This window comes from Pelobates fuscus, chromosome 7 (genome assembly GCF_036172605.1).
Source record: "Pelobates fuscus isolate aPelFus1 chromosome 7, aPelFus1.pri, whole genome shotgun sequence".
NCBI lineage: Eukaryota > Metazoa > Chordata > Amphibia > Anura > Pelobatidae > Pelobates > Pelobates fuscus.
In genome coordinates this window covers 87,453,701-87,475,814 of record NC_086323.1, presented here as the reverse complement: position 1 = coordinate 87,475,814, position 22,114 = coordinate 87,453,701, and the positions used below count along the sequence as shown (strand labels likewise).

The following is a 22,114-nucleotide window of genomic DNA, read 5'->3' as shown; positions in this document are numbered from 1 at the left end:
GTTTTGTCCCAGCTAGAGAAGCAAAAGATAACACATCTAAAATCATAAATTTAATATACGCTACAAAAAACAAACAACCCAACGCTACTCCTGGCAATTGACGCCGAAAAGGCTTTTGACAGGGTAGACTGGGCATTTATGTTCAACACTCTAGAGGCACTGGGATTTGGCAAGAGATGGATTCAATGGATAAGAGCGATCTACTCCCTCCCCACAGCCAGACTTAAAGTGAATGGTCAACTTTCTAGACCTTTCACAATAAGTAACGGTACTCGGCAAGGGTGTCCGCTCTCCCCACTACTATTTATACTGACGCTAGAACCCCTACTACAAGCAGTCAGACACCGGCCAGATATTAGAGGCATTAAAGTGCAACAATACGAATATAAAGTCTCTGCCTTTGCAGATGACTTACTTTTTACCATAGACAATCCCTTACTCAGCCTACCTCACCTAACAAAAACTCTAGAAGAATATAGCGTTTCAGTGGGCTCCTCATTCCATCAAATATCTAGGGATCAAAATTACTAAAACACACAAGACACTTTATAAAGAAAATTTCCCAGATCTAATAACAGCAATTCGGAAAGACTTGGATAGGTGGGACAAGCCTCACTTCAGATGGATGGGTAGAATAAATATCATTTCTATCAATGTTCTCCCGCGTATTCTATACCTCTTAAACACTATTCCAATACACATCCCGAGTATTTTCTTTAGAACCATCCAGTCTATGCTCACATCGTTTATATGGGCTCATAAAAGACCACGAATTGCCTTCAGTTTATTAACCAAACCTAAGGTGGGCGGAGGATTGGGCTGCCCCAACATACAAACCTACCATAAAGCTATACATCTAGGAAGGATTCTAGAATGGTCTAGAGAAGGAAATACAAAAGCGTGGGTTAATTTAGAACAATCTCAATTACAGACTCCTCTGAAATCTCTTCCCTGGCTCATATCCACGGGTGAAGAGGGGTTGGCACGAGACCTGCCTACTGTCTCTACCACTCTTCAAACATGGAAAAAAATATATCTGCACGCAGACTTTTCACCAACACCTTCCCCACACTACCCAATATCTCATAACCCCAGATTCCCCCTGGGAAAAGATAACACAATTCTGGCTAATATTAGACCCAACTCTAGAGATCGAGGCCTAACACTACAAGACCTAGTGTCTTCAGACGGTCTCATACCACTAAAGACTTTCTCAGAGTTGAAACATCCCACGATGACACAAACTCTCCAATTTTTTCAGATAAAACACTTCCTATCTAAAGAAGGGCTCCTTAACTGGCAACCTAGAGAGCTTACACGTTTTGAAAATCTTTGTTCATCTCCACCCAAAACGAAAATAATCTCCACATGCTATCACCTAATACAGAAAAACACAAACGGTAATCTCCCATGGTATACAATACGAAATAACAAATGGTTCCCTTCCCCAATTGAAGAGACACAATGGACACTGATCTTCAATAAAATGTTGAAGTCCCACTCTAGTATAACACTACAAGAAATAAATTATAAATTCCTGTCCCAATGGTACATCACTCCGGTGGATATCAACAAATTTGACCCAAGCGTTTCACCATTGTGCTGGAGATGTGCAAAGGTACAGGGCACTTATAAACACATTTGGTGGGAATGCAGTAGGGTGGAGGGATTCTGGAGAGAAGTGCAGAGAATCACAGAACTGACCAGCGGTATCCGTCTACCTTTCGCCCCTGAGTCACTTTTATTCTACCACACACCTATCTCTATTCCCAAATTCAAAAACTCTCTGATATTCTACCTGTTAACCGCAGCTAAACTAGTTGTAGCGGGACATTGGAAAACAAACATAAGACCATCTAGGAGAGAATGGTTTCAGAAAATTGAAACAATTCATAGAATGGAGGAACTGAGAATGTCTTCATTAGGCAAATCCAAAGTACACAAATCAATATGGCACACATGGAACTCCTTTTTACTAAGCTCAAAATAAATTATAAACTTGCCGGGTCAAATGTCAGGTCAGGTACACATATTGGTACATAAGGGTGGAACCGACAAACAGACAAATATACTGACAATTACTATTCAACCTAAACAATCCATACCTAAACGTACAGGTTGGAGAGTCTTGTCATTCCCTCAACATTAATGAGATATTATATGCATCTTTAATGTGAAACTTGTAACCAAAGTTGTATTGTAAGCGAAATGTATGTAAGCCTTATGTAAAATGTTCTGTTTATATCTTTATACTTTATCTTTATATCTATGTCTAACCAAAGTATGTAACTCGTAAAGCTCTAAGCTGTCCCTTGAAAAGCCGCTAGTCGGCGAAACGCGCGTCGGGAAGAACTGAGGGGAGGGTGTTTTTGACAGCTAGGGAGGACGCTCCTATCTTTGATTTAAAAGTCTTTATATATTCTCACCCTCCTAGAGACGATTGACCGCTTGATTTTAGTCAGCATAGAATCTCTCAGAACAGGGAAAGATTTCTACGATAAGAAAATTCTCAATTGTTATAGCATAGTATTCAGCAGCTAACTATTCTGATAGTGCCAATATTTACAATATTTGGGGAGGCTGAGGGAACGCTGGGGTTTTCTTTGGGGTATAGATTTTCCTGATTAACCCCTTCCCTCCTGTGCTCGTTTACCATGCCACTATTATAGTGTGATTAATTTCTCTACATTATCCTAGTTAATCTAATACCTGGCTGCATACACGTGGGAGTTCTATCTTGATTTGGTTATAATTTATTTTTTTCTTTGGACACATTACTATTTTATTATTAATTATTAAAAGTTATATTTTAATTTAGGGACTGCTTCTCTAGATACTAGGAACCTGCAGGTGCACTATTACAATTGTGAGTGCACTCTCAAGTTTCACTTGTATTCCATTTTTTTGAATCTTTATTCAGTAGGGGTTACCCCCCCAGTTTACTTAAGCAGTCTGACACACTCTCTCTATTTTTGCCTCTTTTCAGTAACATATCTGTAAACACAATTCAACAATTTCAATGTATATCACGAATCTTGTAAAGTCATTGTTTTAAATGTGTATTGTGGATCTTAAATAAAATTATATTTTATTGGTAACAAATTAAAGGAGCGCTCCAAACATCATAAACATTATAGCACACTGTATTGGTTCTAGTATAGGGATCCCCTTGCCCTGTCACAGTGTAAGTAGTCAAACAATTTTAGAACGGTTTGACTTTTTGTATTTTATCTGGGGTTTTCGGGCTCTCTCCCCACTTCCACTGCTGCCAAATGGAAGCTCCCTGTCTGAGCTTAGCCCATTGTCTGATAGCTATCAGCTGGTGCTTTCACCCACTGATCTGACCCTGCATGGGTAGGCTTACCTTATGAGAGCCAACGGTAGCTGTAAGCAGTAACTTTTGACTCCTGAGAGGAGGCAGTGAGTGGCAACCCTATGTAAAAAGTCAGTTATTCTACAACCGCATGACTACTGTGGGACGAGCCAGGGCACTTCTGCAGCTATGACTATATGACTACTACAGCTCACTGTGGTGCCTATGGTATTTGAAGTGTCCCTATATATATATATATATATATATATATATATATATATATTTATTTTTTTACATAGGTTTTGATTTTTATGTATTTGATTTGGTTTAGTGAACTCATTCAGAAGTCATATGAGATTCAACTTGCTGGAGCTGTAAAATGTATATAATGTGTAATCTTATAAGGAACAAACTATGTGGATGATTGTTCACTTCAGTTGCTGATATAACTGTAATATAAGCCTTGTCTTTGCAAAAGCTTTTTGTTTTCTGTGTGCTTTTTAAAAAAAAAAATATATATTTTTGGGCTTGTTTTTGCAATTACTCCATCGTTTGCTACAAGTTAACAGAGTTTCGTTGAGATTTTTTAGCTTATTCTGTTTGTTGTTTCTAGCATCGATTTCAACCACAGAACCCACTTGCAGGAGCACACCAGTTTGTTAGCAGAGATCCACAGGAAGATGATGATCTGAAGCTGTGTTCCCACACTATGACACTGCCAACACGAGGACAGCTTGAAGGACGCATGATTGTTACTGCCTATGAACATGGCCTGGACAATGTAACAGAAGAAGCTGTTAACATTGTTATCAATGCTTTAGAGGTATGGCTTACACTATTTGGTTATAGCTCATGAGAGGGTGCAATTGTAAAACATATTTTACCAGAATACTTAGTAGGCGCTTAGGACACCAAAGGCACCTAGATCACTTCAGTGCTAAAACCATAAATCAATAACAACACAATCTGCCCTATAAAATACCATTTTAAAACAGTACTTTAGAAATTGTTGAAAACTGCTGGAAATATTTAATATATCAAATCAATTAGTGCACTTTTTTTTTTAATTAAACCTCTCTTGGTAACAACTCTCAGCTGTCAGGTAGACAGCTGAGAGGAATGCATTCCTTACTAGTCTTGAGTGCTTGCTCAAGACAGAAGGGCGGGAAAGTTTGGTTTAAATCCATTACGAAGAGATTTCTTGCTGGTGGATTGTAGCAGCTGCCACACATGTGCCGTGTATCCCAATGCTACTCTACGAGAAGCTTTGCATTGGCTGGGAGATCGTCACGGGAGCTGGATTAAATGTAAGTAATGTATTTTTTTTTGCAGGTCCCTAAATCTAAAAGGAAATGGGAACATTCCAGCATTCAAAATAAATGCTGGATGTATTTGGGCTGGTGTGTGCTATGGTCGTTGCTGCCACCCAGGAGTAATGGGAGTTTGAGCGCAGGACTTGTTTTTTGTAAACTGGAAGGATTGCTGACTTAGATCATTTTTCCAGTTTGGTTATTTTGGCCTTAAATTTGAAATCTACTCTGAATTTTCACTTCAGTGAATAGCCCGGTCTGTCCTAGTTTCTCCAAGCATAGTATAGGTTTACTCTGATTACTGACTAGTATTTCCTCCATTGACACCTGTGAGGAAAATTGCTATCCAGTAAGCAGAATAAACACTTTCTTTGCAAATAGAATCCAGACCAAAGTTTGATTTTGTCTTTCTCCAATGCATTGTATACCTTGCCAGAGCATACATTGCACCGTTCTGTTTGTTGCTAAATTTCTAACATCGCATCTTAAAAGGTTAACGTGAGCTATAGGTGATTTTTCATTATTTTATATGGTTGTATAATTTTTATAAGTGATGGTTGCCTTTTAATTTTGGTTTTAATAGTGACTCCATACACGTTTACATGATAAATTTCTATTTATTTTTTGTTGCTTTATCTTCAATATTTCTACTTATTTAATTGAGGTTTCATCTTTCTTTAGCAACATTTAAAGGATTTGTTGACCTCAGTGGTGTCCCGGAGGCAATCCTACCGTTTGAAAGATGGCCACTTTAGGTATGCATTCGGATGCAATGTAAACCCCCAGCCTTATCTCAGAAACAGTGTTGCGGCATACAATCAACTAATCGAAGGGTGAGTTTTAACTTGTGGAATGGAATCATAAATGGTTTATTAATTATTTAAATAGTTATACAGAGGCATTAAAAAATAAAAACAAACAACAAAAAAAGTTTTTTTTCTGAGTATTAAAGTGGTAGCCCAATCTCTCTTTACTGGTGCACAAAATAAAATGGGAATTAGATTTGAATGGACAAACAGAGGCAAAAAAAAGAAACAAAAATTGATGTGAAACCATTCTCCAATGTTTTTTTTTTGCCTCCCTTTATTTTCCCACTCAAATTTAATTTGTTAAAATGTGGAGTTTGTGAATAGTCTTGTGTGTCTCACCCTCTGCCCTACATAGACTTTCCCTTTTCTAGTGTGTGTGTGTGTGTGCGCGCGCGCGCGCAAACGTGCCTCCAGGACTTATTAGTGAGCACTATGGTCTGCACCCAACATAAAATAAACAAGATAAGAAAATGTATTTATATTCAAAGTTGTGGTATTTTCAAGCAATCTACAATCTTATCAGACTTAAGTTCTACTGTCACTAGGAAGTAGCTTGACAAGTCATGAGCTTATCTTTCTGGTCTATACAATCTAAACAGTAGTAGATGTTAACTCCAGTGTTGCAAAGGTTGAATTGCAGCTCAGCTACTAGCTGTTTTACCCTTCTTGCACAAATTAGAAATGTGACAGTCACTAGCCTACACATTAAGCGTCCACTTAATCGGTCATTCTTGATCTTCCTGTTTATCTGCACACTGGACATGAAGAGGTTACCGAACACATTTCAAAACTTGGTTTTGCTCAAACGTTTCTTTCAAAGTAGAGGTTTCTGGGTTTCTCATAGTTCCATTGTAGGCTTCTACATGTGAAAGCTATCTGAAGTACAACTCACAGAAACACTTGCACAGCTGTCTTGTAAAAAATATTGCATGAGAAAAATTAGCCAGAAAGGCAGCAACCAGCATGCATGAAGTTGTGCTTTTTTGTTTTTGTTTTTTGTCAGAGGTAGGGCAAAAAAACAGGATTAAGTTGCAGAATGCTGCATCACAATGATTATAAATTGGAGCTTGTAAAAATGCTGCTTGTTTAGGTTAAAAGGTCTGAAATGTATAAAATGTGGTGCAGAGATTTCCATAAAATCTGCTAAATTGGAGATGTAATTTATGAAACACATTAATGGCTGGATTTTAGGTTATTCTGAATAAACTACAATCTGTACATTATAGTGAAATCAAATGTAGAGATATAGATTATATATGTTAAGTTCAGGTTAACATGATCTTCCTCTTTGAGAGACTCTAGACCGTACAAATCTATTGGACATAACCATATCTTCAACATTTTTCCTATGTATGCAAATATAAGAACTGCTCTTCATTTATCAGTGTTGAGTCTATTAATAGTATTTAAAGGACCACTATAGGCACCCAGACCTCTTCAGCTCAATAAAGTGGTTTGGGTGCTAGGTCACCCTAGTTTTAACCCTGCAGCTGCAAACATTTTGTTCACATCACTACCGCCATAAGCACACACCTCAAACTGGAAAACAAATTATCATACACCATGGCCTGCCCTGTTGCTGTAACTTATCTGCTGGTGGAGAGTTATAACAAATAGCCCTCCTACCCCCACCTCACAAAATTATAAAGTATCCCATTCACTACATGGCCAAACAAAAATAATGTACAAATTCCTATTCCTTATGTTACTTGCCCTTGCAAACGATGTGGAGTCTAACCCTGGTCCCCCAGCTAATTATAGTCCTAATCGCCCCACTAAAAAAGGCATCTCTTTTGTGTACTGCAACATCCAGAGCTTGCTCCCCTAAACTGGATGCACTACAAGCCTGGTGGTCCCATTACAAACCAAAAAACATTGTGCTCTCGGAATCATGGTTAACGACTAAAATACCAGACTCTACCATTGCAATACAGGATTATTCATGTTTTAGAAATAACAGAGCAAAGAGAGGAGGAGGCATTGTTATTTGTTCACAAGTCCATAAAATTTACGCCTTTAAAAAACTGTAACTCCCCTTCTGCCTTTGATTTCCTTTCTGTCACAATTGAGATCCCTTTCAGTAAAACTATCATTGTTGCTGGAACCTACCGCCCACCTTGCACTCTCTTTCTGACATAGCTCAACTACTAAGTGAAACTGTAGCACAAAACCAAAAAAGTGAACTGTTGGTTTTTGGAGATTTTAATATTGATTGGCTGAATCCTAAAAATAATAAATCATGTACGCTGTTTAAGACTTTGCAGCTAACACAGTTCATTTCCTCCCCAACTCGCATTAACATTAAAAGCCAGAACCATATCTTGCTAGATTGGATTCTGTCCAGTTGTCCTGACAGAATCCAGGTGGTGGGTGTTCTCTTAACAGTTTCAGTGACCACTGTCTAGTGTACTGCATAAGCAAAATAAAGCCCACTAAATCCCCTCCCAAGATTATAATCACCAGGTCTTTCAAAAATTGTAATTTTGAATCTTTTTTTAAGTGATCTCAAGAACATACCATGGCACAGATTAGGTCTAATACCAGATCTAGACTCTGCAATTGCATTTTTTCAGTCAGAGCTCTTGCATGTTTGGAATTTGCATGCCTCTATGCGTAAAGTGCAACTAAAAGGGACACACCTGCCCTGGGTTACAGCTCACCTCATTCAAATGTACCAGTTTAGAGATTCACTGTGGTCAAAGTTCAAGCGTACTGGCTCCATGAACGATCACTGTACTAATAGACAATGGCGAAATGCATGCACAAAACAAACGGAAATGACAAAGGCCCAATATTTCAGTGAAATTTGAACAATAACCTATCAAACCCAAGAAAATCATAAAAAGCATACAATCCCCTACAATCTGATCCCAACCCTCCACTGTCAAAATAGACAACCAAACACTGTAACACCCTAGATGTAGCAAATGCCTTTAATAATTATTTTGTTGGATGTGCTACCACCCTGGTTGCTAAGATAACAAATGACAATCATTTTCAGACCGCAAATAAAGATCAGACCCTGCCTAATCCTCACATGTAGAAATTTAATTTTATACCTGTGCATGTTAGTGTTGTTAATAAACATCTTAAAGGATCACTATAGGGTCAGGAACACAAACATGTATTCCTGACCCTATAGTGTTAACACCACCATCTAGCCCCCCTGGGCCCTCATGCCTACATAAAAATAGCAGAATCTTACTGTATTCAAGCCAGAAGCTGTAGATCTGCATGCTGTTTGCCTCAAAAAAACAAGCAGTCTGCTGACATCATAAGTGGTGGCCTGATCCAATCACAATGCTTCCCCATAGGATTGGCTGAGACTGACAAAGAGGCAGATCAGGGGCAGAGCCAGCATGATTCAAACACAGCCCTGGCCAATCAGCATCTCCTCATAGAGATGAATTGAATCAATGAATCTCTATGAGGAAAGTTCAGTGTCTGCATAAGGAGGGAGGAGATACTGAATGTTTGGATGCATTTTAGGCAGCCATGACCCAGGAAGGATCTCTAACAGCAATCTGAGGAGTGGCCAGTTAAGTTATCACTAGGCAGTAATGTGAACACTGCAATTTCTCTGAAAAGACAGTGTTTACAGCAAAAAGCCTGAAGGTAATTATTCTACACACCAGAACAAATTCAATAACCTGTAGTTGTTCTGGTGACTATAGTGTCCCTTTAATAATTTAAAAACTAAAAACCAGTGTGGACCAGACCAAATCCCAGCAATGTTGCTGAAGCTCAGTGCGCCAGCAATGGCTAAACCTGTCACTACTCTTATCAATGAATTCCTGGTGTCAGGATACATACCCAAACTTTGGAAGACTGCAAAAGTTGTACCCATCCATAAAAGTGGTGACAATATTTTGGAAACTTCCTATCGCCCGATATCATTGCTCCCTGTATTGTCAAAAATCTTGGAAAAATGCGTCCACACGCAACTATGCGAATATTATTAACGATCACATTATCTGACCCCTGATCAATCAGGCTTTTGTCCAAATTACTCAACCTCGACTTCCCTCTTAAAAGTTTGCAGTGACATCCAAATTGGCAGGGAACAAGGAGACTTAACTGGAGCTATTTTCCTTGATTTTGCCAAGGCCTTTGACACAGTAGACCATGGTATACTTTTGCAAAAACTTAAAAACTCAAGCATCGGTGATCGTCCACTAATCTGGTTTTGATCGTATGTTTCAGACCGATTGCAATATGTGGCCATTTCTGATAGCGCTTCCCTCCCTCTTCCAGTCACGTGTAGTGTTCCCCAGGGCTCCATACTCTGTCCCCTGCTCTTCACTTTATTTATAAGTGATCTGCCTAACGTCTGCAAATCCTCAATTGTTCACATGCATGCAGACGACACTGTAATCTACGCTAGTAAACCCAAGCTAACACAGCTTGAGGCTGAGCTCCAAAACGAATTCAGGTAGAAAAGTGGATAGCGGATAACAAACTCTCTCTAAACACTGACAAAACTGTTACAATGATCTTTGGAACTGTACCTAAATTGCGTAAACTACAAAATCAACAACTATGTATCAGAACAAATTCAAATAGCACATTGACAGCAGTCTGCTCTTTTAAATATCTAAGTATGTTGCTAGACTGCAATGTATCCTTTGGCCTTCACATTGAAAAAAACATCTTTAAAACTTTACCCAAAACTAGGTGTACTACAGTAAGGAAACGGATAGTGCAACAAATGCTAATGCCGGTCATTGATTGTGGGGATGCGAGCTCGGAGCATTGCTGTGGAAATGAGGCAACAATGTGGTTCTACGTTGAGCTTATTTGCATATGCCTACCCAGAATATCTTGCAGTAGTGAGAGCACTGTTGAAGGGAGATTTCTGTTGGAAAAGCAAGTCTTATGGCTTGACTGGTGTGTGTATTTGTGTTTAGCAATGTATTAATTATCCACTTACTTCAGGTGGAAGGGGTTTTCATCCACACGTTTTTCCTGACATATGGTGGCAGTACAATAGGGATGTACTCTTCCCATGGGACAAGCATCTGAAATTAAAATGAACATAAAAAGTTCCTCCCCCCCACAGGTACAAGACACCGACCTGCCGTGAACCCTCAGTTCTCTTTCTTGTTCCATCATGAATGGACGGCATCTGGATGTTTTTGTGGTGAGGCACATGGGTTGCTGCCAGGGGGATCCGGCTTGATAGCCTCCCAGGTGGAGAGCTGAGTGGCCTGCCTGCATTTTGCAGAGTTACGGAGCAGAGATGTGTAGCTTGCTTTATGCCAAGTCCGGTCACTGGCTAAGCAAGTAGGAGGTCTGAAGCAGCAGCCAATTACTACCCGAGCAAGACGTATGCTCACAACGTTGGAACACATGTCCAGGAGAGGGATGCGTTCCACCGGAGTTATGACAGCGCTACTGCGCGTGCACGGTCAGAAGTTCCTGGAAATGGTGCTAAATTTTAAATACTGAAGCCTATTTAAGCTGTACAGATTCTACTGACCGCATGGATGCTATCCAATCCTGCATAACAGGGGCATTAAGAAAGAGAGATTCAAGTTACTGTTCAATTCCACCAGAAAATCTACCTCTGCTATCTACTTGAAAATTTGGATGACATTCCTGCATTGGTGCATCTCTCATCATTGCCTAAGATCTTATCCTTGTACAGATACAATCTTGCATTTTCTACAAGAGGGTCTTAGTTTGTCTACCCTTAAAGTTTGTTTCTGCCCTTAGCCACTTTTTGATAAAGAACTTGGCTTCAAATCTTCAAGTTAGGAGATTTTTTTAAGGCAGTCAAGCTCATCAGGTCTCAAAGAAAAGAGTTATTTTTTTCCCTTTTTGGACCTGTCTTTGGTATTGAATTCTCTTTGTACCCAGCCTTTTGAACCCTTGGATGAAGCTTCTCTGGAACTTTTGTCCCTAAAAACAGCATTTTTGGTGGCCATAACATCTGCTAAGAGAATAGGTGAAATTCAGGCCCTTTCATCTTGTAGTAATATTACAAAGATTCTTCAATACAAGGTTGTTCTGTATCCAAAATCTTTATTTCTGCCAAAAGTCATCTCTTCCGGGTCTATTAACCAACCAATTTCCCTGCTTTCCTATAGTTGTCCATCGGTCTCCAATCTGGAGGAGAACTTGCACAAGTTGGATGTCGAAGATCTCCAAAAATCTACTTAGACCGCTCCTCTGCATACAGGAAGACTTGGCCATCTTTTTCTCAATTTCTTTGGAAAATTTAAAGGTCATGCTGCCTCCAAGTCTACTCTTAAGTTGGCTTATTCTTCCTCAAATCTGCCTTTTCCTTCCTCCTTGAAAGCCCAACAAGAGACATGGCTACTTCCTGGGCAGAAAAAGCACAAGCTTCAACAGCAGATACATGGTCTTCGTTCAACACCTTCATCAGACACTACAGACTAGACATATTCTATGCTTCTGACGCTGCTTTCGGACATAAGGTGTTACAAGCGGTGGTTGCATAATTCCTGCCTATAGTTCAGGGATCTCGATATATCCCTATTGTACTGCCACCATATGTCAGGAAAAACTTCAATTTTACTCACCATAAATTCATTTTTCCTTAATATGGTGGCAGTACATCACTTTATGAATACATTTTGATATTTTTTCTGTATTGAGTTTCTGATGCTTTCTTGGTACGAACTGAGGGTTTATGGCAGGTCGGTGGCCTTATACCTGTTGGGGGGAGGAACTTTTTATGTTAATTTTAATTTCAGATGCTTGTCCCATGGGAAGAGTACATCCCTATTGTACTGCCACCATATTAAGGTAAAAGGAAATTACGGTGAGTAAAATTGAAGCTTTGCCCCACCACAACTCTTGGTATGCAACTATTATTTAACATAGATAAGTATTTTGGTTTCCCACTGGGTGGCACTGTTGAGACATTCTGTATAACCAGTAGTAATAAGGCAGATGAAAATGTGCCTCTACAAATGCATTAATTATCTATTTATCTATTTTTCTAAAGTATTAAATAGTTTTTAGTACCAACACGGTGTGGTTAAAGAGAGGTATGATACCCAAAAGTTGTTATATATTTATGTTCTTTGCATACTCTAAAAATGAAGAATAGAAATAAAATTGATTTACAGTATATGGTTTAGATTTGACTAGTGCTATAAATAAAATTTTCTTCACAAGTCCACATAATTATATTTGCATTATTGCTGCATTTCAGTGCCACATAACTTATCTAGGCACTAGATAAACTGTCTAGATGACGTCTTATGTAGAATAGGACAGAGAATGAAAATTATCAGAATGTCAATTGGCATATATTGATTAGAATAACACTGAAAACCTTGGAGGGTACCACACAGTCCTTATTCAGAAGATGACTTAAAGGGGAACTATAACTTCTTCTTTAAAATGTACACAATTGAATAAAACATTAAACTTATTGATAGCTTGTGTTGAGTGGCTCTGTCTTTTACATTTAAAGCGTTACTTTAACTGCCATGACTACTTTAGTGATTTGACGTGGTCATACTGGTAGAAGTATGTAAGTCCAGTGATTCAGCTTGAAACACTGCAGGTATAGGAATATTGTTAATTGTGCGGCTCCAGTAATAACAGAAGGGGCATGACGAGCAGCACAGGAGCTAGATTAAGGTACGTAAACCTTAAAGGGATACTATAGGGAATAAAATAACTTTAGCTTAATTAAGTTGTTTTACTGTATAGATCATGCCCCTGCAGTCTCACTGCTCAATTCACTGCCATTTAGGAGTTTAATCACTTTTGTTTCTGTTTATGCTGCCCTAACCACACCTCCGTGGCTGTGACTGACACAGCCTGCATGAATACAAATGTAAAATACTTTAAATGTTTTTATCTCCTGTTCATTAAAAGTATCTATAATTTCATACAGGAGGATCCTGCAGGGTCTAGAAAGCTATTTACAGTGCAGGTGATAAGAAATTCTAAATTAAACAGAATTTGCAATAAAGGAAGTGTAAACATTTGATGACTCTTTACAGGAAGTGTTTAGGGAGGCTGGATAAGTCACATGCAGTGAGTTGTGACTAGTCCTGCATAACCAAAGTTATTTAACTCCTTAATGGCAGAGAATTGAGCAGAGCGACTGCAGGGGCATGATCTCTACACTGAAACTGCTTCATTAAGATAAAGTTGTTTTGGTGTCTTTAGTGCCACGTGGTGGGGGGCTGTTATGAAAAATGCCAATAGGGCATTATTTTCTGACTGGTTAAAAAAAAAAAAAAAGGAGGGGGTAGGAGAAACCCTTTAAATTAAAGATAGAACATTGCAAATTAAGTGCAGAAAGATTAATTTATTTCATGGTTTCTCTGTGATTATCTGCCAGTTGTAAAGGACAGCGTTTATTGCAATGATTGACAGAAAGCTAGGATGAAGACTTTCCATTGTCGGATAACATAGTGTGGATCAACAAGTCCTGTGCTCTTCTCAAATCACTATGCATATTTAAACAAATGGAGGTTATTTAGTTTCTCCAATGGCCATGAGAGGGTTTAGCCCACCTACCACATCAAGGCAAACCTCTCAGGTGGGTCCAAGCTCTAAACCTTCACCTTGCTTCCTTGAGCTTCTGGCAAAGATATCTCTGAGACAGAAAGGGGTATTTATTTTATATACACCCCTATATGCTCATTAACCCCTAATAAGGAACACATGGGATGGACGGCAGCATTGTAACATAAACAAATATAGGGATAGGTAAACAGAAAAAACCTGAGAAATGTCAGTTTCTAACTTTCAAATAATGCATACAAGATCTTTCAAAATCAGGGGTTTTATTTTAAATGGAAAAAGAATAGTTTTCCAAAAAATCTAAACAAGTGAGGAATATTCCTAATAGTCAAAACTTTGAAATGTTTAACTAAAGAGTATTTGTTGTTCACATTTAAAGAGGAACCTTCACGTCTCTGGAAACTGCACCATTGAATGGTACCTTGACCATCAACTTTAACCATTTTTATGTGATGCCCATATTATTATTATTATTATTATTATTATTAAATGTATATTAAAGAATTGGCAAACTGCACCACAATCCAATCCAGTCCAGGCACAGTCAGGACACACATTGCAAATGAGAAGAAATCGAAACATGATTGTGTCAAATATTTTGGACCAACAACAAGTTAACCACCAGTACTCAAGGAAGCAAAGTGAATTGTTAAAGGGTCACTCCAGGCAGCCATTTTGTACTCACCTCGTTCCAGCACCGGGAGCCTCGTGAAGCCGCGCCCCCTATTTTGTCAAAATGATGAAATAGGCGGGCGCGAGAAGGGAGCAATCAGACTCTTCCATTCGGAAGCGTCATTGCTCCCTTGTGCGCATGCGCGGCTTCGCTGCACATGCGCACATACTTCATAGGGTGGCATTCATGCCGCCCTATGAAGTCCTGAGCACACTACCGCGCATGCGGCCGCGAGCTGACTGACAGCTCAGCTCGCGGTCTTTGCCCGCCCCCTCTCCTCTGCTGACAGGCAGGAGAGAGAAGGCGCGCACACAGTGCCTTCTCTCTCCTGCACCCGTCAGACGTATTTTAATACGTCTGACGTGTACATGGCCTTTTGAGGGCCATACATGATAGGAAGTCCCTCTGGTGGACGTCTGAGTCACGGCCACTGGAGGTATTCCTATCAATCAATGTAAACACTGTATTTTCTCTGAAAATACAGTGTTTACATTAGATTGCCTGCAGGGAGCTATAGATCTCACCTGAACAACTAAATTAAGCTGTAGTTGTTCAGGTGACTATAGTGTCCCTTTAATGTAGGATCCATCTAAGAGGTTTGCCTTGACTTGGCAGGTGCCTTGCATCTAATGGCCATTGGATGCAAAGGGATTTGGGAAGAGCGCAGGTAACTTTTTTTCCTTTAGTATTTACTGTATGTATTGGGACTGATGTGTACTGTGGTTGTTGCTGCCACCCAAGAGTAGTGGGAGTTTGAGTGCAGGACTTATTTATGTGTATTTGTAACCACCAGTACTACCATCAATGGAAATGGACTCAAGTGTTATGCCTGATGGTACTTGAACCCAGTCAAGCTGTGACATACATCTCTATGTTATGCCTTCTATATTTATGGACTGGTTATAAGGGGATCTATTATCCCATCTGGTGGGCTTGCACTGCTGTCTGATGTTTTTAGAGAGAGGTCTTTTGATTTGATAGGTCGCCTGCTGGAAAGCTATATTGTCCTAAATACATTTTTTGTCAATTTTTAATTGACTTTGTGTGTGCACGTATATGTATGTATATGTATGTGTGTATATATATATATATATATATATATATATAATGTATGTGTGTGTTTAAAATGTAAGCTGTCAAAATGTGTGCTCTAAATACATTGTGCATCACAAGCACGCTGTGAAAAATATATAACATAGGCACTTCAGCAATTTCTTTTTTTTTTTTTTTTTTTTTATTAAAAAGCCTCCACATACATAAAATCCTTTTTCCCCTAAAAACATTTAAACTACTGTTATTTTGACTGTATTTTGTGTAATAAACGTAATGCATTTCTATTGCAAGACTGTTATTAAAAATCATTAATTCCACCAAATCTTAATTTATAAGGTCTTCCAAAGTAAAAAACAAAACCATATTTTACACAGTAACAGTACAGTAAATCATATCATCTCATTTTAGTTATTTTGACCAGTTGTAATTTTCTGCAATTACATGCTTAAAACAATGTTTATTTCTCCTTTGGTAGCAATGATGTCAGTAGGTTACAAAATAAATTATAAATGTTAATTTATGCAGACACATACCTATAAATGGTAAAATCGATCGGATAAACTGATAATTTTGCAGTGATATGTTTATTTTATCTAGAGCTTTGTAGACATTTCTTTGTAGACATTCAATAAGAAGTAATAATTATTTGAAGTTTCAGATTCTACATGCCTTAACCCCTTAAGGACACGTGACATGTCATGATTCCCTTTTATTCCAGAAGTTTGGTCATTAAGGGGTTAAAGGGACACTATAGTCACCTGAACAACTTTAGCTTAATGAAGCAGTTTTGGTGTATAGAACATGCCCCTGCAGCCTCACTGCTCAATCCTCTGCCATTTAGGAGTTAAATCCCTTTGTTTATGAACCCTAGTCACACCTCCCTGCATGTGACTTGCACAGCCTTCCATAAACACTTCCTGTAAAGAGAGCCCTATTTAGGCTTTCTTTATTGCAAGTTCTGTTTACCGTATTTATTCGAGTATAACGCGCACACGTGTATAACGCGCACCCCTAATTTTCGATTAAAAATCGGTATAAAATTTTATACCGATTTTTAATCTAAAATTAGGGTGCTTGTTATACTCGAATAAATATTCGAGTGGGTGCTCCGATAATGCCGACCGCCGGGCTCATTACAAGCCCGGCGGTCCTGGGGGGGCGGGCAGCAAGCGTTTACTCTGACGTCAGAGCTGGCCGCGGGTCTCGCAAGATTTACACTGGGAAGCTGGAGGAGCTGCACGGAGGTCGGAGGTAAGTAAACGCTTGCTGCCCGCCCCCCCAGGACCGCCGGGCTTGTAATGAGCCCGGCGGTCCTGGGAGGTATAATCGGAGCACCCACTCGAATATTTATTCGAGTATAACGCGCACCCCTAATTTTAAATGAAAAATCGGTACAAAATTTTGCGCGTTATACTCGAATAAATACGGTAATTAAGATTTTCTTATCCCCTACTATGTTAATAGCTTGCTAGACCCTGCAAGAGCCTCCTGTATGTGATTTAAAGTTCAATTTAGAGATTGAGATACAATTATTTAAGGTAAATTACATCTGTTTGAAAGTGAAACCAGTTATTTTTTTCATGCAGGTTCTGTCAATCATAGCCAGGGGAGGTGTGGCTAGGGCTGCATAAACAGAAACAAAGTGATTTAACTCCTAAATGACAGTGAATTGAGCAGTGAAATTGCAGGGGAATGATCTATACATTAAAACTGCTTTATTTAGTTAAAGTAATTTAGGTGACTATAGTGTTCCTTTAAATTTTCTTTTTCCCAGCTGGAACATGCTAATAAATTTTAACAAGTTAGATCATCAGGAATATTTTAAAGTAAAATGAAAAAAATATAAATTGAAATTGTTGTACACTGCCCATTGTTATGAACAAAATCAGGCCTGTGACAAAGTAATTTAGTATGCTTTTATGTAGATTATATTTTTCCCTCTAAAAATCTTTTTGGAATTTAGAACATTTGTTTGTTTTCTCTGTGACTGGGCAGTCAATGCAGTGGGAATTTTTCTAAATTTTGGGTTACATGATGTCTTGAGAACTATTAAAGGAGTCTATTCACTAAACATTTAAATAGTTGTGGTGAGTTGGCATCTCACTTGCAAAATATATTCTGTAGCATTAGTATATTCTATTGTATGAGAAGGGTTTAATAATATTTCTCTTAACACGTTCAGTGCATAAACTATTACAGTTTAAATGGTGAGAGGGAAAAAATACTGCTAAATGTGTATTCAGGAATCAGGAACTTTCAGTATTCTGACTTGGCCCTTATTCTGACCTTACTATGCAGCATAGTAATTTTGGTATTAAAACCATTTGAACATAAGCACTTACTATCGCAGAGAGGATCCTTCTTGGAATGGTGCCCAAATGCTAAATATTCCTCTGTCCAGTACATGAGCATGTTACCCTATTTTTAACAGCTCTGTGCATGTATGCGTTCTGGGTCTCTCTTCTTTTAATGCACGTAAGCTATGTGGATCAAATCGTGCAATAGTTTGCATTTTAACAAAAGACCAAGTTTAAAATATTTTCTTTATAAAAGCACTGAAGCATAGAAATAGTTTTCTGAGTTGAGCTTGGTTACTATAATAAAGTGATGACATGTTTTGCTGTTTGAATCAGAACCTGGGAGTTTCTGAATTGAGTGGTTTATTTCCCAGCATTCCACTGTCCAGGGAAGTGCAAATAAAGTGTTAAAGTGCATTATGACGCCCTCTGGCCAAGAGAAAACATTTGAAAGAAATGGCAAAATAGGTGTTGCTGCTCTGTTTACTGGTATATTATATTTTTTTGCAATTTGTTATGTCTTTTAGCCCCTCCGCGTCCACTCTTACCCATGGGAACCTCAATCCTGGAACACAAGTGCACCCTGATGATGCAGAACAACAAGCTGCCCTTTTATTGGCCTGTTCAGGAGACAGCGTACCAGCCAGCCTACCTCCTGTTAACATGTATGACCTTTTAGAAGCATTACAGGTAAAGAAAATAGAATTGCATACCAGAGACTTTTCAGGGTTGATGGATCCCATAATAATTTATTTGGTATACTAAGCTAATTAATCATTATTTGCCTTATCCTTTTTGTCTGCAGAAAAGACTGCATGTACACATCACATGCAATTTGTATTAAAATTATATTTATTGGCATTCCTTAAAGAAACACTATATTGTCAGGAATACAAACATATTCCTGACACTGTAGTTTTAAAAGCACTATTTAGGTGGCCGACAAAGTGTATTGTTTTTTCCCCCAATACCACACCGGTCTCGCTGTAACTGGCTCTCCCGTGCTCCACCTTTTCTGAATTCTTTAAATTTGATGGAAAGCATTGGGAGACTATCAAGCATGTGCTGCAAAATGCAGCGCTATGCCAATTTGTATCTCATCATAGAGATGCATTGAATCGATGCATCTCTGTAGGGACTGTTCAACTCCATGCAGAAAGTGGAGAAGCTTAACGTCAGTGCTGCACCTGCTTTGGCCGTCTGAGTAACTGCCACTCTGAGGTGATACTAGGCAGAAATGAAAAAATCTGAAACCTCTAATACTAGGCAGTAATAAAACATTTATCTGAATAGGCAGTGTTTACATTAAAAAGCCTGCAGGGACATGCTATACACACCAGAACAACTACATTGAGCGATAGTTGTTCTTGTGACTATAGTGTCCTTTTAAAGGGATACTTTAAGCACCAAAAAAAGTAATAAAGCGACTTTGGTGTATAAATTGTGCCACAACAGACTCGCTGCTCCTCTGCTATTTAGGAGTTACATTACTTTGTTCATGCAGCCTTAATCACACTCTTCTGGCTACGACTCACACAGTCTCCTTGGGGAAAAAGAAAAAAAAACACGTTTTTATTTTCAAGCAGAATTTATAGCACACATCGGTGTATTCATTTTAGAAGTTATTTGAACTTTAATCGAGCATATGATGGTTTTAAAGGCTCGAGCATAAAGTTATCAGAGCATGAGATAGAAACTTCTGAATTAAACACAGTGAGCACATGAGAAAAGCTAAAAAAAAAAATGTAGACTCTCTTTTTCTGGAAGTGCCTAGGGAGACTGTGTCAGTCAGACAGGGGAGGTGTGTCTTGGGCTGCATAAACAAAATAACTCTTAAATGGAAGGAAATTGACAGTGAGAATGCAGGGACATGACCAATACACCAAAACCTAAAAGTTCCCCTTAGTCAAAGTCATAGGAACATAATGCTTTCTGATATCTCCTAAATCAAGAAGACAGTACGCAACATCTTCTGTCATAGTCTGTGTCATTGAGCCTTGTTGCTTATTTGAGGAACCAAACAAGATTTACTTCAGTATACAGATCTTCAGCAGTCGGAGCACTTCCTTTCTGTACATATGTTATTATTTTTCTGAAGCATGCCTACCAAGCATCCAGAATTCATTGGAACATTACCTTGGAACTTGAACTATCCCCAAAAATTGTTGTGCAAGCACATTATTAAATATTCTCATACTACATTGTGGGCTATAGAGCGCTGCCGAGAGCACTGAAACATGCTCACTGCATGGTCTGCCCTCAGTGGGCTGGCCTGCTTTATTGGCAGACAGCCTGGTGTGCGTTCATGCCAGGCTTATTTGCGTTGACTTGCCCTTTTCTTGGCTGATCCATCCTTGTTGTTGTTGACCCAGTAACTTATTTGTGCCACTGGCTACTAGACTCTTAAATGCTAAATGTTTTTCAATTTGTTTTGCAGATTCACAGAGAAGTCGTCCCATCACATACGGTCTACGCCTTGAATATAGAACGGGTCCTAATGAAGCTCTGGCATCCAACTACAGAGGAGTTACAGCAAGATGAAATACATCGCCAAAGACTGAGTGCTAAAGATGGAATTCTTTTGTACTGACTTGCTGCGATCATGACTTTACTGAACAAAATGGTTAAATCTAACCAAAACTTTTGCCCAAGATTTACATCAGGGCTTTATGTTACATGGACATGGTTTTACATCTATGCATTCAAAATCGCAATACAAATTTAATTTAATTTAACTGGTTTAATATCTCCATCATCCCTGTCTACATCAGCAGGACATGACCTGAGCTTTCAGTCATCAACTGTTGGGAAAACAGAGTGCCAAGATGTTTAATTTGTGACGATAAAGACTACTTTGAAGGCTACACATCTTTCTTGTAGTAGTTTTGTTTTTCCAGGTGAGTTGTAGGAGCTAAGCACAAGAAAAGTAAAATAAAAAAGAGGCAATTTTGAGGACATTTTGTTGTGGAAAGCAGATTGCAACTTTCTGTTTTCTTTGAATCCCATTTGTTGGTTTGCACCGAGAATCTACTGTTATCTGTTGTGAGATTCTGATTTTCTTTTGAATTGCTATAATATCTTATGATTTACACGTTGCAATTGTTTTATTTTTTTTCAAGGAACTTTCACTTGTGAGATGTTCTGGCACACAGATATTGATGTGAATACAATTTTCTTTTGGGTTGGTCATGCATGGAAAACAAGTACAATATAAAAAAGACACAATCTTATTGTACTAGGGCTAGGCAATATCCGAAAATGCTTCCATTCCACTGATCAAGACATGTCTGTTGATCCCTTGCTTTACTAATAATGTGTGCATTATATTATCAATTAAGTCAAATGTTATTGTCTGAAATATTCAACATTTAAGCTTGAAAGGACTTGCAGGATCCATAGGTCCTACATCTAGGAGAATGAAAGCTGCATAGAACTGTTGCCCTCAACTGGCAAAAACTGACCCAGGATGCTCCAATCAGCTGAACCACATCATTTCCAATAACCTGCATATGTGGATTAATTTAGTTTTCTTTACAAAATAAATTTGGTACAAAGCCACATTTGGTGCTTTTCTCTTTCTGCAAGCTAAATTTCCAGTTTTCAAACTAGTATTTCTCTATTTCTCTCCCAGAGCTCAATGTGTCCTTCATCTACCTAGAGGGACAGTAAATGGCAGCCCCATCCCACAATCATACTGTAACTGTAATTTAATTGAAAAAGTATATTGCAACAATTATGAATTGCGTTTTACCAGAACTGATATTTTTAGCATTTCGGATAACACAAAATTAGAACATTAAAACAAAACATTATTTTTCCTCATGCACATATTGAAAATAAGATTTTTGGGAGTGAGAGCATTCAGGGGAGGCAGAGTGGAAACACTATATGTGCGTAGGGATACCCTGATTTGGTCATAGAAACATAGACTGTGATGGCAGATAAGAACCATTCGGACCATCTAGTCTGCCCAATTTTCTAAATACTTTCATTAGTCCCTGGCCTCATCTTATAGTTAGGATAACCTTATGCCTATCCCACGCCTGCTTAAACTCCTTTACTGTGTTAACCTCTACCACTTCAGCTGGAAGGCTATTCCATGCATCCACTACCCTCTCAGTAAAGTAATACTTCCTGATATTGTT

At 38.6% G+C, this 22,114-nt stretch overlaps 1 protein-coding gene across 1 annotated transcript in view; it reads left to right on the top strand.

Moving 5' to 3' along the window:
• The window catches only part of TADA1 (transcriptional adaptor 1), a 38,182-nt gene extending 17,483 nt beyond the window's left edge, over window positions 1-20,699 (top strand). Inside the window, exons 5-8 of the mRNA XM_063427357.1 lie at window positions 3,927-4,136; window positions 5,305-5,456; window positions 18,497-18,659; window positions 20,407-20,699. Coding sequence (XP_063283427.1) covers window positions 3,927-4,136; window positions 5,305-5,456; window positions 18,497-18,659; window positions 20,407-20,559 — 678 coding nt within the window. The 3' untranslated portion in view covers window positions 20,560-20,699. The remainder of the gene's footprint in view (window positions 1-3,926; window positions 4,137-5,304; window positions 5,457-18,496; window positions 18,660-20,406) is intronic.
• Window positions 20,700-22,114: the final 1,415 nt, after the last annotated feature.